General features: G+C 40.8%; 1 protein-coding gene across 2 annotated transcripts; it reads right to left on the minus strand.

Moving 5' to 3' along the window:
* Positions 1-483: 483 nt before the first annotated feature.
* On the minus strand, positions 484-6017 carry LOC147865575 (U-box domain-containing protein 4-like). 2 transcript variants are annotated; one of them, XM_087318418.1, is made up of 5 exons: positions 5866-6017; positions 5399-5697; positions 3216-3332; positions 1266-3116; positions 484-1166 (listed from the first exon to the last, which is right to left on the minus strand). In XM_087318418.1, the coding sequence occupies exons 2-5, from the start codon at positions 5672-5674 to the stop codon at positions 1092-1094; spliced, it is 2319 nt and encodes a 772-aa protein (XP_087174544.1). In that variant the 5' UTR covers positions 5675-5697; positions 5866-6017; the 3' UTR covers positions 484-1091. The 2 variants fall into 2 exon arrangements, with proteins under 2 accessions (XP_087174544.1, XP_087174546.1); XM_087318420.1 differs by having other exon boundaries at positions 5399-5678; positions 5866-6016.
* Positions 6018-19020: the final 13003 nt, after the last annotated feature.

The following is a 19020-nucleotide window of genomic DNA, read 5'->3' on the forward strand; positions in this document are numbered from 1 at the left end:
ACATCAAGGATGAAAAAGGGGGTTGTCAATGGATGAACAAATCTCCAAACTTAGCACCCAATGTCATTGCCCAAGTTATATTTGATGATCATGTACACCAAGATTAGGCAGAGGAGGCAACCTGTTATAAGGAGCTTTGCCAACAGAAATGAGTACCGGTACTGCCATGGACAGTTTTTGCTAATGGCACGGATAAATTGCAACTTAAATATCTTCACATATGCAGGTCATAAGTAGTTTTGTGCAACCAAACATTGCAACGTTGTCTCTGCATACCGTTTTGATTTAAATGTCTCTATATTAGCTTGCTTTTATAATAATCAAATTTACCATTGTTATAAACAGAATTAATTCAACTGCCATGAATCAAATGAAATTGAAGGTTTTCTTTGAGGTGCAGATAATTTCTATGATATACATCATTAATCCAATGGAACAAAATCACTCTCCACATAAATTAACAAAATCAACCACCCAAATAAATTGACAAAATCAATCTCTCTATTCATGTAACCATGATACAAATTGTCATTTTGAAATGTTCCAAATGATTCATACATGTCAAAGACATACAGAAGATATAGGAATACTTGTTTGCAGAGCCTGATAAATGAGTGGATTTAACGGTGCCTCTAGCAATATACAAAGTGTGTGCAAGGTCGGAGGGGTAATCCATCTTGAAACACAAGTCGTATGAAGTTAATAAACTCCAAAAAAGTCAAAATTGAACCCAACAAGCTAATTACATTACTCTTCCGCACGTATATTTTTTTCAGTACATTCAACTAATTGGAAATAGCACTACACTATTACCTTTTCCAACATAGTTCAGGTTGCACGTCTTCACATTCTTTGAGTTCATAGTAGTTTGATAGCAGCACCAAATCTACTACTGTGAAAATGGCGAGCACAGGAAATATGTTCATGAGAGGGAAGCATCACTTGAGTTTGTCTACCACCTCGACTTAGTTGGGACTTCTGTGGCTTCAAAATTGTCAGTGGGGAAATTTCGCCTTTAGTTGTACATCACTTATTCTCCATCAAATATTGTACATGTGAGCAAGTAATAAAACATTCGGCCCCAAGCAAACTCAATGACGGTGGTGATCGTCTGGTCCTGGCCTGCCTTGCCTTTGCTCTCGGAAAAGCCGTAATAGACCTGTGGCCTACAGATGAGATAGAGAGAGAACAACTATTTACAAAACAAAAACATAAATTTGTTTGGGAAAACCAAAAAGTTTTCAATAAGAACAAGCATTATCCACCTTCTCCTTGGCCCTGGGAGTTCCAGCCCTTGCCAAGGCTACAAGAGGGGGAATAGCTCCCTCTTGCAACACACTTGCACGGAAGCGGCTACTATGCGAGCACAGAAGAAACAGAGCTGCTGCAGCATTCTCTTTACCACGTTGTGATCCTGTCTCTACCACTTCCACCAGGGCTGGTATCCCACCTTCATCACCAATAGATTCCCTTCCCAACGGGATATATGCGAGATTTTGGACAACTGAAACTGCTTTTTCTACCATTCCGGCAGCAGGATCGGTCATTAGTCTTATAAGAGGTCTGACTGCATTCCCTTCCACAATCTTCAACTTGTTTTCATGATTTAATGAGAGATTAAATAAAGCAGTTGCCGCATCCTTCTTGCCCCGGAGTGTGCCATTGATAAGAAGATCAACTAGAGGTTCAATTGCACCTGACTGACCAATTGCCACTTTGTTTTCATCCATAACAGATAAACTGAAAAGAGTTCCAGCAGCATTCTCTTTTGCTGCAGACGTACCTACTGTGAGAACATGAACTAAAGGTGTGATTGCATTGGCTGCGGCAATTTCAGATTTGTTATTATCGTTAATTGACAAGTTCAATAAAGCTGTTACAGCATTCTCTTGTATTTCAGGATCTTCTGAATGTAGCAAAGCAACCAAACCTGGAATGGCTCCATAGTTGGCAATAACAATCCTATTCTCCATATTAAGCTTGGAAAGGAGCCTCAGTTCCCTAACAGCATTACCCTGAGTACTGGTTGAAAGTGATTGAAGATCCTCCACCAGTGCTTGCACCTGTTGTAAATTGTCACCATCATCTCCAGCTAAATCAGTTTCTGACTGCCCATTCCTCTCCAAAGCTGAAAATTTATTACCCACTCTCCTACTTACAGCTGAAGCATGATGGCTAGAAGCTGCACCTGATCTATATTCATCAGCACATGCTGCAAGACTTGATGATACAAGGGATACATCACTAGATGAATCATTTGGCAAACTCAATGCTGCAAAGCTATCATCAAGGCATGACCCATGACTTGAGTCAGATGCATTCCGACCATGAAAAACAAGGGGAAGCATGTTTGAATCTGCAACATTGGTAGAATTACTATCTCCAGCTTCTAATGTATGAACATTTTGATGGTAGGAAGAAGATTCAATGGAATTCCCACCATTCGATCTCAATGCAACAGGTGATGGCTCTGCATTTACTATGTGATTAATACGATCATTGGTTAACTGAGGAAGCTGCTGAGAATTTGTATGTGGCTTCTCTGGGTCAGGAAGAGACACACCATTTGATTCAGACCAAGTAACAATGAATGCTTTTACTATATAATTGGGGATAAGGTTCACATGGCTCAAAGGCTTCCTGCTTTTGGGACAAGTGGTGTTGCCTTGGTCCAGCCATTGTTGTATGTAAGTCCTTTCATAGGTCTGCCCAGATGCAACGATTACTGGATCTGACATCAGTTCCAGAGAGAGAGGACATCGAAAATCTGCGGGAATTGAAACCCCCCGCGCACATTCCTGTAATTGCTTCTGTTCTGCCAAATCATCTGCCATCTGTGTCACCAAAATAATCAATAGGTTTATAAGCTCTTCTTCACCTTTCTCTTTCCTCAAGTGAGCTTTACCCTTTCCCTTCTCAAGGAAAGATGCTTCTCTCAGAATCTCTTGATTGGATTTCAAATCAAGTTCTCCAGCGATGTTTACAAGCATGTCGTGGCTCAGCTTTGCCCCTGTTTTTATCTCCATCAATATGCTTTCAATATGCTTGAAGAAGCCTTCTTCTAGAGCATCCATACAAAAAGTAGCAGTCTCGAGATGACTTGCACACTGTTCAACCTACAAACCAAAGAGAGGATGCAAAATATCAGACCATAATCACATGTAAAATAAAAGAGTTAATAATACATTTTTCAGCTGAGAAATGTGAACTCATACTTGCTCTTGAATTTGATCTGACACCTGAAATGTTTTCAATGGCAATAATCTTAGGCAGGATTGCAAACCCAATGATAAGTCTCCAAAAGTCTTCAAAATTTGTTGTTTCTGCAGAATCTGAGATGAAGAGTACAATACTGACTTAAATCTTCTAAAATGAGTATGGCAAAGCATATGCACAGTTCTTGAAGTCAAGAAAACACTTGAATAACAATTAATAGCTGAAAACCAATTTGCATAAAAACTATAATACTATCCCAGTTTGTAGATGTACAATTTTATTGAGATTCAAATCTCTAGCTTCAAAATGGAAACTATGATCAGAGCTAGATTTTTAAACATTTCTGAACTAAATATTATATACTCTTCAGTCCCTGTTAATATAGATAAATGGATGCATATAGTCAATAAAGCAGTAATACTTTAAATTCCAGTCGATCCAATTGTAATTCGCCAACAATGGAATAGGAGTTAGTCTTTAAATATGTCTGGGCATTTTCCACAACTCTGGATTGTTAAATCGCATTTGAACCAGTATCGACTTAAATGAAGGTATAAAAGGGTAACGGATGTGATAGTAGAGCCCATGCACCACAGTTAAAGTCAGAAATGCACCTAGTATTATATACAGTGTTTAACTCATACAAACAGTGAATAATGGGAACAGATATGCCATTTAAGAGGAAATGAACCACTGGAACGACCGTCCATGAAATGGATGAGAAGATACATACTGGAGGATTCTCATAAGACAGTTAGGAAGCAGGTGTGGAGAAGTGGGATAGAAAACACTCTTGAGGATCCCAACAAAACAAATATTCACTTAAGGTGGGATTTCTAATATGCAGGGATATCTCCTACAATGTAATTGCTATAATATTATATCCCACATGTATGAAAAATGTTCATTCGATGGAAAGCTTATCTCTTAATGTCTTATGATTGAAATACACTAAAGAAATGAAGTGGGACTTGTGCCTGTTACGGAAAGCCTTGGTGAAGCTTTGCCTTGTTGCCTTCACGTTCACAACCCCGAGATCCAAAGGGACTTCATGAAGGTAGTTAGGTCTTAAACACGTATATTGCAGAGAGCTGGCACTAAGGAGTATTTTCAAATAGAAATCATAAATGAGAGCTGAGTAAGTTGTTTTAATGGGTCTAATGTGTTTTTGTTAATAGAAAACATAAAATACGATCAAGAAAAGTTTCCAATATGATCTCCTTATTGATTCTCTTGACATTCTTACATCTAGTCGTCTTCCTGCATTCCCGCATTCTTACATCTAGTCTCCACCAAATTTTTTGACTTTAGCAGATTCAACCTGAGCCAATTTGCCAAATTTATCTGTTTGATTCATCAATGCAATTTATATGCTACCATCTATTCCAATTTACATACTTTAATGTTAACTTCTTTGAAGTTATAAGTTTTATATGTATTATGTAATAATATGTGCTATGGATGCATATAAATATAATATCTGCATATTCCCCCCACTTCCATTACCCCAACAAATATGCATCCATAGTCTAGGTCTTTCGACTTTCTAATTAATGTGCTAACTTTTTTGCAGGAGTGGTGACACTCCACATCCCTCCAATCAAGCCACATGGCAACAATGGTCAAGAGACGCCATCAAAGTCATCGAATTCAAGAAACATGGATATGGGGTGACTCTATTTCCATAAAAAGGGTCATCATTAGCCCCAACGTTCTCTTGTTTTCTTTTACAAGTGTGACTTTACATTGTCCCAGGATGTCTGATGGATTCTGAATAGCAACGATACTTGCTCAGTTCATCTCACCTGTACATTTAGCAAACCATACTATCACTTGAGCACATTTTCATCAAGTTTTCAATGTCCAGGTGTCAGGTAGATTACAATTTCAATCTTCCATTCTTCGAGAGACTCTAAATAGGGTTATATTGACACTTCTGTATGTTCTATATATAGCCTGAGATTACGTAGTTCTTTACATTTGTCGTGATTCGATAGAATCTTAGGTTGGTTTTCTTACATATGCTTAGTTCTCACAAGACTGCAATAAATTTCCCCCTTTCCATGAAAAATATTAATCATAATCAAGAATCTATAATCACACCTCATTCTCACTCTCTCTCATTCATATATTTGCATAACATATATGCGCCACATATATTATGCTTCGTTTTAGCACTTACTGGCAATAATTTGCTCTCCTTTCCTGCGCACATCTCCAAAAGCTCTTTCATTTTCAAGAATATAGACTCCATTTGATCAAAACTGTCGAATATTTCTTCGCCATTCGAGGGAATTGCATTACTTGCTCGGAGCTCTTCAGGCAGCGGTTTCAATAAATTGATACATTTGGACCAACATCCACAGCTTGTTTTATAAAATAAGGATCTCTCCGAAAGCATGCTCAGGTCCTGTAAGAGACCATGGAGCTTTTGCATCATGATTGCATAGCTATCCATGCTCCTGTAGAATTTAAAGAGGGCTGCAGAATTGTAGTTAATAGCAACCCAAGGCAAAGCTAAACCAAATCAGAAAACCCTAAAACACACCATAAAAGGACAGCAGATAGACAGACAAATAGATATGTATATACATATACATAAACACAAAGAACTTAAAGGAGATGGAAAGAGGTAGGAAGTGAACTGACCTTGAAGATCGTATTAGCTGCACACCAGTGTGCCTTCACAGGCCATTGATTTTGAAGAAACAGAGAAACAGAACAGGAACAGGGGGAGACCAATCAACAGGGGGAGAGACCCAGAACCAATTTGAAAGGTCTCTCTCTCTCTCTCTCTCTCTCTCTCTCTCTCTCTCTATCTCTATCTGTGTCTCTGTGGACACTCCCCTCCATCCGAACCGGTCACATTTCAAGGGAGTGTCCATGGGAACCGGTCACACCGACAAGACAAGACACAGACACATTGGTATTGTGTGCGGGCGGGTCCATAAAGGCATAGAAGGAAACCTTTTCTTGTGTTGGCACCCTGACATTGTGCCATTGCTTCCGTCTTTCTAGTGGGGAAGGAAGCTTGATGGTCATTTTGATGTCTCACTCAGGCTCTACCTTGAAGTCTTCTGAACATATGATCAATATGAAATTTAAAAAACAGATTCCAGGCTTGCAACGAATGGACACCATCTTGAAACGCTATTAAGTGGCTTCCGTACTCGTGCTTGGCCCCAACCTAATATTGAGGACCTGCAACCAGTCAACGACCACTTGTGTTTCATTCAAGACTTACAACCAGTCAACCAAGCGATGATTCGTAATGCGAGGGTTGGACCGAGTGCCAACGAATTCGCCAAAGCCTACGCGAGAAGGTCCATTTATTCAATCGATGATTTGTACTCAGAGCACGATCAAATCCAACTAGTCATGGAGAGTATCGATATCATGACGATGCAAACCCCTATCGGTTTAGTGTGGATGTGTACCCTGCCACAAGGCAACACAAACTCTGTGGCCCACATGGTAAATGCAATGAACAAGGTACTACGAGACTACATCTCGGACATCACCATGTCATTCTTCGACAACATCCCGACGAAGGGGTGCTCGGAAGCAAAGAAAGACAAAACTTTTGGATGAGGATGGGTGCATGTGCTTGGTGGTAGATCACATCACCAATTGCAAGAAGGTTCTTCAAAGATTAGAAGATGTGTGCTTAACCTTCTCGGGCAAAAAGTCAACATTTGATCAATTGAAGATTCTCATGGTGGGACACTTATGGGGGCATACGAACGAAAGCCATCCCTAGCAAAGGTGGATGCCATCACAAAAATGAAGGAAGAATGCAAATTGCAAACAGAAGTAACAATCAACAACGGTTTGTTCGAGAGTGTCAAAATTGAACTGGTTTGAAACTAAACCGTTTAAAAATTTTGAGACCTTAATCAAACCATGAAACCGTTTAAACTGAACCGTTAGGTAAAAATCCAAACCGTTAAACCATTAAACTGTGGTTTCATGGTTCGGTTTCGATTTTCAACTTAGGTCAAATTTCAAAATTTTCATTATTTCAAAATTTAAAGATTTTATCCTAGAATGTGAGAATTAGGCTTAAAAATGAAAAGGTTCTTTATATTATATATATATATATATATATATATTAAAAAACCATCAAATTGTTTAACCATTTAAATTGTGGTTTGGAATCGTGAAAAACGAACCGCTTAAATCATTAAGTCACAGTTTCGTTGTTCGGTTTTGTTCAAACCGAACCATTGCCAATTGTCAGATAGAAGTGACACAGTGTCTTGGTGCCTGTGCATTTTACTACATTTGGATTCCCCACTAGTCGAGCCCGTGTATGGGCTATTCAAGGGGGGGTGGAAGTTCAAATGGGAAAACGAGCACATAGAGTTGATGAGGAGGTTAAAGGGATGTCGGTAGCAGCAATAGCTTTACGAAAAGGTGTATACAAGGAAGGGATGTCCAATGATCTGTGTGACGGTACATATGAGTCCAACTGGGATCAAATAGGTCTTCACGTAGGAAGGAGAGGATGACGCATACTATGCCATCATATTCAGGGCAAAGGTGCTCAACGAATGACAATGAGGGTATGCCCAAGTCAAGAGGGAGCTTTGGGGCATTTCCGTAGTGAAGGCAGACAAAGACTACCTCATCGGGGCGAAGGTCATAATAGAGATGGATTGCTTTCCAATCCTAACGATGATATTGGGATGTGCAACACTAGACTTAGCCATGCTAAGATGGATTGCTTACATCAAGCTGATGAACCCGGAGGTCTGCCACATATTAGGGAAGAACAATGCCATGGCATACATGCTATCTAGAGCAAGGTATGAAGAGGAAAGTGACATGATGTCAGAAGATGCGGATGTTTTCCTCTTTTAAGATGACTCAAGCATTTGCGGGATCAAGATGTGCAAGTATGAAAGGGAGTGGCTACACATTGACAAGTTCTTAAGCTCAATGACGATGGATACTTCATGGTCAAAGGAGGATGCGCAAAGAGTCCGGAAGAAAAGGGGCCATAGAGGGACATGGGCAACTTTCAAGAAGTTAAAGGAGAAGTATTGGTGGCCAGGAATATACAATGATGTTGCCCATTTCGTGGGTACATGTGAGAGTTGTCATGTACATTTGAACATATGACATAGGGATGAGTTGCACCCAACCTACCCACTCGCCAAAATGGATGGTAGATTTTGGCTTCGATGTCAATGGGAGTGGGCCAAATGAAGTACTTGGTGCTAGTGAGAGAAGATCTAACAAACTAGGTAGAATGGTGAGCTTTGGTAAACAAGACAACGGTTGAGTGTGCAAGTTCTTGCTCGAAGATGTCATTTTCCAGTATAGGTGCGTGGGGAAGATCATGGCAGATAGAACATGGACACATGCCCATAATCAAAGCCATTGTAAGAGACTGTGATGGATGGGTCAGGAATTGGCCACGTAAACTACGTTATACCATGTGGGTCGACAAAACTAATCATAGTTCAGTAATAAGGTTCATGTCGGCTGAGCTCATGTACAAACAAAAGTTGGTGATGCCCATTGAGGACATGATCACATCATGGGTTACGATGCCGCGGGAAAACGAGACGAGCCGAGAAGAGCTTCTGGTGATGAGGATAAGACAACTCGAGAGAAGGCTAGAGGACTTAGAGTTGGCAAAGGAGAGGTTAGTAACAACTACGCTAAAGAACAAAGCCTGATTTGACAAGATGCACCGGCTTTGCCCTGGAAAGATCGAAGAACAAACCTCGATGAAGAAGAAAATGAAGAGGAGTAAGCAACGGGTCACGAGGTCAACGAGGCAGAAGAAATAGACGATTGACCACCCTCTGCTGCCATTCTTGGCACATGTCAAAGGATGTGTGGGTGTGGGTGGATGTCGTGAAGTGGTGTGCTGAGTGTGGGAAACACGGCTCGGGGGCTTCACTATACATATATAAAGAGGTTGTATCACGTGCGTTCACGACATCTTTTATAAACCCCTTCTACATATGATTTTTACTATTTGGGAGATCCTTTTGTAAAAAATTAGTTAATAAAGATACCGATTAGTGCCGATATACATTTGGACAACAACTCATTTACCCTCAAAAGCTTGTATGGGGAAGAGCATTACGATTGCTATGTCATGCCTCTAGCTCATTTACCCTCAAATGGGGACATGCTTGTTGGAACTGTCTTGATGATGATGTGGACAAATTTGATAGCACATGCAAATCAATGTATAGAGGGGAGAATGAAACTATTTGATTGATCACTGATAACAGGGGACCTACAATTAATGCCCAGAGGCAGAAAATTGGAGATCTATGGATGTTGCTTGCACCCATTATCATATGGAGCATATGGACAACAAGATGTACTAGGGTATTTTCAGCAAACAAACGGCCTCCAGCAGAATCTATTAAGCTAATATGGCACACATTAATAACTACATTGAGGGCCCAATATGAGCAGATTGATGGAACAGATGATACTTCAGAATTAATGAGGCTGAATTTCAGAAAATGATGGTGTACTACACCAATGGTTGCAGAAACTGGAGTGGATATACGTTGGCAATACGTAGTACCTAGATGGTTGTTCCCCCCTCCCATTAGATGAAAGAGGGGTGTGAATGACATGAGAAACCTAGAGAACAAACATGTGGGCTATTGAGTGTAAGATAAATATGTGATGTAGCCCATATGGAAGTAGGTAATGACTACCTGTTAAAGGGACTAAAGTTGTGTATTGAATGTCATTTTAACTAATGGAGTATATTCTTATTTGGTAAAATAAAATAAAAACAACAACTCATTTTAAATGCCCTTACATAGAAAACACATGTATGCTTTATATATGTATTTTATTGTCTAAATTGTATTGCATGTGTATGTATATATGTATTGTATTGTATCCCATGTTTATGTATGCACGTATTGCAGGTTTTGTATATATTATATATATGGCATGCGTATGTATCTATGTGTTTTGTATGTGTGTGTGTGTGTGTGTGTGTGTGTGTGTGTGTGTGTGTTCTATATATGTGTGTGCATGTGTGTTCTATATATGTGTGTGCATGTGTGTTCTATACATGTCACTACAACAAAATAGGTTGGTAGTGATGCCAAAACTTATCACTATTGGCATCATTTAGTTACCATCGTTTTGCAACGCGTTTTTTAGAAATTAATTATTATTTTTACTTTTTTAAATAATTAATTTGTATTTATTTTATTTTGTTTATTATCTTTTTTTTCCTTTTCTTTTTTTTAAATGTGTTTGAATGTATTCATGTATGTATGTATGTTTGTTTGTTTGTTTGTATGTTTGCATGTATGTAGCCATGGAGAGAACGTGTCTTCACAACAATCAAAGCACTAAGCATGAAATGCGGTCTTCATTCCGAAGAAAAAGATCACCGTCCATGTGATCTTCTTTGACATGCCTATGTAACAATGCATATATTGTGGTTTCATCGAAGTGAAAAATGCTACATCTAAAAGAGCATATATCATAAAAATAATATACCATGTGATGTCCAATAATTATACACAACATTTAACTTGAGCAAGAACTTCACCACATGAAGTTTTTTTTTTCCAAAAAAAGAATATACTCCATTAGTTAAAACATACACACACTCGATCCCTTTCTTGGGTAGGCCATGCCAAGCCTATCCTATCCTACATAAGAGATCTAGCTTATTTATCTTACACTTTCACATATGTCTCTAGCCATCCTTTAATACACATCACCTACATTCACTATCCCACATGCCATGTCTTTCACGCCCCTTGTTCAACTATTAGAAGGGGGGAACAACCATCTAGGTACTTCATACTTCCATAGTATATCCATTCCATTTGCTGCGGCCATTGGTGTAGTACACCATTGCTTTCAAAAATTCAGCCCCATTAGTTCTACAACATCATTAGTACTGTCACGGACACACTGAGCGCGGACTAGGATGGAACACGGATGATGGGGCTACGAGCGACAGATGAACTTGGAGCTAGATGTGATGAGGCTAGGAACTCTAAACGTTATGAGCAACATGGCGGCATGCAAACAGAAATAAAGATCAAGGACACAAAGACGAGGCGAAACGAGAATACTAGATTGATGTGTCAATGATTGGTGTTGAATCCCTTGAAAGGGACCAAGGATGTTACAAGTATTTATACAATTTACGAGATTGAATATCTCTAGAATATACTCGAGAAATATCTCGAGAATATACTAATGACTAGAATATTCTCGAATGTACTATACACTAGACTCTACAATATATACAAGTTCACAATCGAATGTGGACAGTTCACAAGAGTTTTCATATGGTTAACACAACACAATGTATCGTGTGTGTTAAAAGTTAGAGGTTCGAGTCTAGACTGTGACATTATCCCCCCTCTTACGCCGCCTTCCCAAATCGGTCTTTGGCTTAAGGGGATAATGTTGATGAAAATCTCTTAGACCACCTCCAAACTATTTTCTAAATCCTAGGCAAGGAGTAATCCTCCCAGAAGTATTTTCTAAATCCTAGGCAAGGAGTAACCCTCCCAGAAGACAAGGTATTGAACACTAACGAGCATGAGCAACCATGTGCGGTCCTCGCCCAGGACTGGAAAATGAATACCAACAGGCGTGAGCGACCATGTACGGTCCTCACGGGGAGCACGAACACCAACGGGCATGAGCAACCATGTGCAGTCTTCGTCGGGAACTGGAACACGAATACCAACGGGCGTGAGCGACCATGTACGGTCCTCACGGGGAACACGAACACCAATGAGCATGAGAGACCACGTGCAGTCCTCGACAGGAACTGGAACACGAATACCAACGAGCGTGAGTAACCATGTGTGGTTCTAACAGGGAACACGAACACCAATGGGCATGAGAGACCATGTTGGTCCTCGCCGAGAGTTGGAACACGAGCACCAATGGGCGTTAGCAATCATGTGCGGTCCTCACCGGGAACTAGAACGTGAACAACAATAGGCATGAGCGACCATGTTGGTCCTCGCCGGGATCTGGAACACAAACAATAGTTGGAGTGAGTGACCATGTGCAGTCCTCACGGGAGACTGGAACACGAATACCAATGGGCGTGAGTGACCATGTGCAGTCCTCACAGGGAACACGAACACCAACGGGCATGAGAGACCATGTCGGTCCTTGCCGAGAGTTGGAACACGAACACCAATGGACGTGAGCGACCATGCGGTTGTTGTCCGTGGGCCAACATAGTAACATATGTGAATCACAATAGGTATTAGGTAGCAGTAGGTAAACAATTGAAAGCAATAAGAAGAAGCCAAAATAAACACAGCCGAAAACGTGGAAGAAGAAGGAGCACGCCAGAGAACATCTATATAAGGAGCAGTAGATCAAAGGAAGAAGAGAGAGATATAGGAGAGAAGTTTGAGGTTACTGTGTAATTAATCCTACTACAATGTATCTGATACATTTCGACAAATAGCTGTGTAACTGTAATCACTACTCATATCATAATCTAAGTAGTGTTGGGTCTATGATTGTGTCATTGTTTGCTTTTAATAATTGTTAAGTAACCTATCTCTCCCTCCTATCTCTCCCTATCGTGTATGCATAACCCGGGGTATCCTCTTACGTAATCTGTAGGGTGTCATCCTGTTTCGTAAAAGCAATCTGACCACCACGTACCACAATCCTTTGGTCTGATTCCAGTTAGGAATCAAAGGTGTCACCTCCGGAGAGGAGGGCAACACAATTTGGCATGCCCGGTTCACGCTGTCAGGAGCAGTACTAAGACAGAGAAGTACTGTCAGGAATAGTACTAAAACAGAGAAGGAATTAGTACTAAAAGATGAGGATTAGTACTAAGGGAGGTACTGTCAGGAGCAGTACTAAGACAGAGAAGTATTGTCAGGAACAATACTAAAACAAAGAAGGAATTAGTACTAAAAGATGAGGATTAGTACTAAGGGAGGTGTAGAACTATCGAGAGAATTAGAATTAGAATTAGAATTAGAGTTTTTATCGTCCATAAAGAGGCCAATTTTGACCTATGGGACTAGAGTATACATGTGTTCTTGATATATGTCTCCTTCCTAAGAAGGGGTATTCATATGTTGAAGCACAAAGTCTCTATGTGTTAATAAACCATACACATATGAGCTCAACCTTCTAGGTGGTGTCTTAAGTATGGATCTTAAGTTATCACTCCCTCTTAGTATGTCAAGATATCTTGAACGAATTGCACTATATGTTGAGCATGTGAAGAGCAAGTGACATTCATCCTCTACCATGGCTTCATTACATACTTGTCTTCAAAATCGTTACATTTTGATACCATGATGCAACTTCAATACCTAACTTGTGAGATCGAGTGCGAAATAGTGTAAGGGCTCTACGAGCATTGCTACCTATATTGGTAATGAGATAAGGTTGGATATGATCAATATACATTCTTGCTTTATATTGAGACCAACATTCAGGGTTGACATTTGCAATGTAGAGAGAGAGAGAGAGAGAGAGAGAGAGAGAGAGAATGAGGATAACAAAAGATATATATTATGTTAAGGGAATATACAATAGTGGCTAGGAGGCTTAAGCCTGGCGTTGAACCGATTTGGTTCGAAATAATGCCTTGTGCCTCCTTTTATAGTGTTCTCAAGAGTACTCCTGAAGTTTCTAGAATGTTCCAGAGAAATCTGGAATATACATCAATTTTCTATAGTAAAACCTAAATGAAAAATAATATTCTTCGTATCATAACATATAGTCTAATGGTCAAGAGCTCGACCCATGTAACATAAAGTCATGGGTTCTAGTCTTGCCATATCATGACACTATCCCCCCTTTAAAACGACGAGTGTCACGAGTCGTTTTGGATTGAGGACCCGGTTTGTCTGGATATTAACAATGGAAATCTTCAAGAAGAGCACAAGAATTGGTCACATTCTCTATTGGTTCCCAAGTATGCTCGTTGGGACTATATCCTAGCCAATCGACTAAATAGTAGAGCTTGTTGCGAACAATCTTGGAATCGAGGATGGCGGCAACCTCGTACTCATGTCCATCTTCAAGCTCGATCGGGAGTGGAGGTTGTTTAATATGACCTAGGATGGTGTTGTCTTGATAGGGTTCGAGGAGAAAACTATGAAACACCGGATGTATCCGAAGTTGTGGAGGTAGATCAAAACGAAAAGCAACATCATTAATTTTTCCGATAATACGGAAAGGACCTAATCGCCGGTAATCCAACTTCTCGCATGGGCGAGTAGTCTTGATGTGTCATCGTAGTAGCCACGCCCGATCTCCAATGTCAAAACTGGATGGAAGCCGATGACGATCCGCGTAAACCTTGTGTGTTTGTTGAGCTTGTTGTAGATGAGTAGATAAATCCACTTGTATCTTACGTAGCCGCTCCAAACGATCCTTTGCACAAGGATTTGTAGGTAACTCTAGGGTTTCAAATACACACCACCAGGGGTGATAGCCTGTGTAAGAATAAAATGGTGTCACCTTTGTCGATGAGTGGACAGAGTTATTATATGCAAATTCGGTGAAGTGGAGAATATTCGCCCAGTCATCTTGATGATAGCTTAAAAAGCACCGAAGATACTGCTCCAGCATTTGATTTGTTCATTCTGGTTGGCCGTCTATTTGCGGGTGGTAGTCGGAGGAGAGGTTACAAGTGACCTTAAGCATTTTAAAGAGGTGCTTCCAGAACTTCGAGACGAACTGGGGTCCACGGTCGCTAATGATACTATCGGGAAGGCCATGATGCCAACATATTTCACGCATGACAATTTCGGTGGTTTCTTCACTGGAGATTTCCTTAGTACATGGCAGGAAATGGGCCATCTTCGTATATCGATCTACTACTATTAAGATCGCATCGAATCCCTTAGAGACTGGAAGATCTGTGATGAAATCTAGGGCAATGGATTGCCATGGCTTGCTTGGAATTGGTAATGGTTCTAATAAACCATATGGATGATGCCTTGGCATTTTTGCTCTGCAACATGTATCACAAGTCTGAACTAAATCTTCGACAAATTGTCGCATATGGGGCCACTAGAAGGATCGTTGTACTAAATCTAGTGTTTTAGTACTACCAAAATGCCCAGCTGTATATGTGTCATGAAAGTTTTGGACTACTTGAAGGTGACAAGTACCATTAGGAACATACAAGAGTTTCGTAAAGAATAGTAATCCATCACGACATTCAAATTGTTGATAATCCGTACTGTTAGGAAACAGGTCCCTCCGGATGGGAAGTGAGAAGAATAGTACTTATGAGCAAACTCGGCCGAGGCCGAAACCAGATGAGAAGTACCCGGCAAGAGCCGGATGGTGAAGACCCGGTGAGAACCAGATGAAGAGTACCCGACAACGGAAGACCCGTTGAGAACCGGATGACAAGTGCTCGGCAAGAGCCGGATGATGCAGGCTCGATGAGGAGTGCTCACCGGATGAAGGGACATATTCATAAATATGTTTCCTGAGAGTCCATCATGGCTATATTTGTAAATAGCCGAAAAGTCATATTAGTATAAATATGACTTAGGGCAAACTCTTCTTGTGTGTTGTTGTCATTCTTGTTGGCGCTAGATCAGATAGCGCGTAATAGTGTACAGAGAGAGAGAGAGAGAGAGAGAGAGGAAGAGGTCGTTGCCTCTGTTGTAACTGCCGCCTGTGGCGAAGATCGAGAGTGTGAGGTCGTTGCCTCCGTGACCTCACTGTTGTAATCATTGTGATATAGTGATAGTTTGGAGTCTGTGGACTCCCGTGGTTTTTCCCTCTCAGGGTTTTCCACGTTAAACATCATGTGTACTCTTCTCTCCTTTGTGTCGTGTTTTTTTTAATCCCGGTTTTCTGTGTTTGATTCTCAGCTCGGTTGTGGCCAAACAGTGTTCATCGGAGCGTGTAGTTCCTGTCACGTACCTGGTTGTTGCAACTGTGAACAAGATGCTCGAGAGGGATCAATTTGTGCTAGAATGGCTTGGGCGAAAACATCTGTAATCAAGTCCTCACGTATGGTATCGATAACATGGGAATCCAAGGGCATACCGAAGATTTGCGTTGCTTGTAGTCATGCCAGTCCCAAGATTACTTGCTTTTGGTTGTCGAAAGCCAGCTCGCTAGGACATAGTGTTAGATACGAACGCCATGATAATGCATCTACCTTCCCTTGTTGCTTCCTCGGACGATATGTAATTTTGAAGTCGAAACGAGTGAAGAATTGGGCCCACCGAGCTTGATGTCGATTTAACACACGAGCATTCTAAAAGTAGGCAAGGTTTTTGTGATCATTGAATACGACGACTTGATGAGAAGACCCCTCTAGAAAATGCCTCCATTGCGTAAAAGAGTCCACTATTGCTAATAGCTCCTTATCATGAATTTCATAGTTGATTTCTGTGGGTGTCAAACTTGCGTGAATGGAAAGCCACTGGATGTAGCTTCTCATCATCACCTTGTTGAGACAGAATGCTACCTAAGGCGAAATCCGACGCGTCTGCTTCAATGATGAATGGTTTCTCTGGATCAACATGAGCTAAAATAGGAGCTGATGTAAATGCCTTCTTAAGACTCTCAAAAGCAATGTCCGCTTCTTCAGACCAAACGAACGATTTTCCCTTCTTGGTAAGTTGTGTGAGAGGCAGAACAAGCTTTGAGTAATCCTGTATGAACTTGCGGTAAAAATTGGCAAAGCCTAAAAAGCTTTGCACATCTCGCAACGAACGCGGAGTCTGCCACACTACCACTGTTTTGACCTTAGCTGGATCCATGGAGATGCCTTCCGAGGAAATGACATAGCCCAAAAATTCTACCTAGTTGCTCCCGAAACTACATTTTTCCAGTTTTGCATAAAGACCATGTTCTCAAAGTTGTTTTAGTACTAACAGTACATGCAAATCATGCTCTTCTTGGGTCTTCGAATAAACCAGTAGATCATCCAAATAGATGATCAAAAAATCTTCCAAGAGATCTCGGAATATATCATTTGCCATGTGTTGGAAGACTGATGGCGCATTAGTGAGGCTGAATGGCATGACCGTATACTCGAAGTGCCCATATTTGGTGCGAAACGCTATCGTGAAGATCCGTCACTACGCGCGGATCGTGAGGCGGAACCGCTGAGGTTCTGGACCGGAAGGATTCAAAGTCGGTACAAGCTTTTCGCGCAAGCTTTAGCGAGAAAGTACTTAAGATAGATTGGGAAAGAGAGAAGTTGAGATTCAACGATTGAGAGAGATTAATTGAACTTTTATCTTTAGATTTAAGAAACAAGTTACACGATCAATTTGATAACGAATTTCTTCTTCTTAATTTCATAACAAAAAAAAACGTGTTTTTTCTCCTCCCCCTTCCTTCTTTTATAGATGCTCTCATGCATATGATGCATGTGAGGGTACAAGACATGCATAAAATGCATGCTTGCCATTTGGCGCTTATGTATTACATGTGGTGCATGATAACCATGTCACTCATTTTAGCTCTCATGTATGAGAATTTACACGTAAAAGTACAATGATAGAAATATAAATTCAACTAGATGGCATGGCTTAATGGTAAGCCAATTGACGCATAACTCGGAGGTGCAAGGTTTGAATCCTTACTTGCCCTCCTTGTATATGTATATATGTATATATATTTATATATTTATTTATCTAGTCACCGGACGCCGGTTCGTCGGTTACCGGTGCCTCGCCGGATGCCGCCGCCTCGCCGTTGCCGGATGCCGCCGGATCACTGGCTCCATTGCCGGTCCGGTTTTGGTTGGCCAAAACCGTTTACGAGTAGCTAGCCCACCTCCACTCTTAGTTCAAGTTACCTTGAACTCTCTATGCTCCACACATAGACACAAAGATAATATCTTTTGCTCTACCTTATATATGATGAGAGCCGTATTTGTCGTGCCTATGTGGGATATCTCACAATTTTCTCTTTTCCTTTCACAAACTTTATACCCTCATATCTTGACATTTAGTTGTCCGTTTCTCGTGTAATAAAGTGCATTCGAAACCTCCATCATTTTGTACTTAGATATTAAATTTATTTAAAATGTTATCTTCACAATTATTGTATTATGTGATTCATACTCGATTTTGTACGTTTTATGGGATTTTCACACTATTGCCGACAATCTTCACGACATCCACCCCCACCAAACCGCACGTCCTCCGGTACGTGCCAAGAAGAGAGAAAGTGAGATTTCGGCTACAGTGACCAATTAGATTCCTCCATGTCTTTATTTACATCCGCCCTATTATGTTCATCGTCGAGGTAATCGAGGTCAGGATCCTTGTCTTGTCTTTTCTTGAATATCTTTACTCTTTTTCCCGCAATGGGTACGGCCAACCTTGATCCGTCTAGTTCCGCAAGGGGGTATGTGGCATTATCGTTGGCACTTGTCACCACATACGGCCCGAACCATCTTCTTGTGAACTTCCTTGTTGTACTGTGTTGATTGTCAAGGGTGCTGTCGTAAACCAAAACCCAATCCCCTTCTTCAATCTTCTTGGGACGAAGTCGATGCCTGTTGTCGAACCGAACTTTGTTCTTTACTCAGGCTGCCTCCATCATCTTTCGCGCTTTTTCTAGCAAAAGATCACTTGGGCAAGCGGGATTTAGACCAAACACTCCACTATGGATCATTTGGTCACAGTGTCAGTACTAATGGAAGAGAGTCGACTACATGGAAAGACACTAAGCTTTGGAAAGGAATGGTAGAGATTGACATGGCATTAGAGTACCGAGTTGTTGTTGCACGCCTATATGAACAAGTTAAATGCCAACTAAAAATGGATAGTGATTCGCAAAGCAGTTTTGAAGTAA

Source organism: Azolla caroliniana, unplaced genomic scaffold (assembly GCF_043228905.1).
Source record: "Azolla caroliniana isolate FFs.n. ecotype wild unplaced genomic scaffold, voAzoCaro1.0.p SCAF_4, whole genome shotgun sequence".
In the NCBI taxonomy this organism is placed as follows: domain Eukaryota; kingdom Viridiplantae; phylum Streptophyta; class Polypodiopsida; order Salviniales; family Salviniaceae; genus Azolla; species Azolla caroliniana.

Coding starts and splice junctions, on each gene's coding strand:
- LOC147865575 (XM_087318418.1), bottom strand. CDS start 5,674: ATGGATAGCTATGCAATCATGATGCAAAAGCTCCATGGTCTCTTACAG. Junction 3,333..5,398: donor AGGAGAGCAAATTATTGCCA/GTAAGTGCTAAA, acceptor TCTTCATCTCAG/ATTCTGCAGAAACAACAAAT. Junction 3,117..3,215: donor CAGATCAAATTCAAGAGCAA/GTATGAGTTCAC, acceptor TTTGGTTTGTAG/GTTGAACAGTGTGCAAGTCA.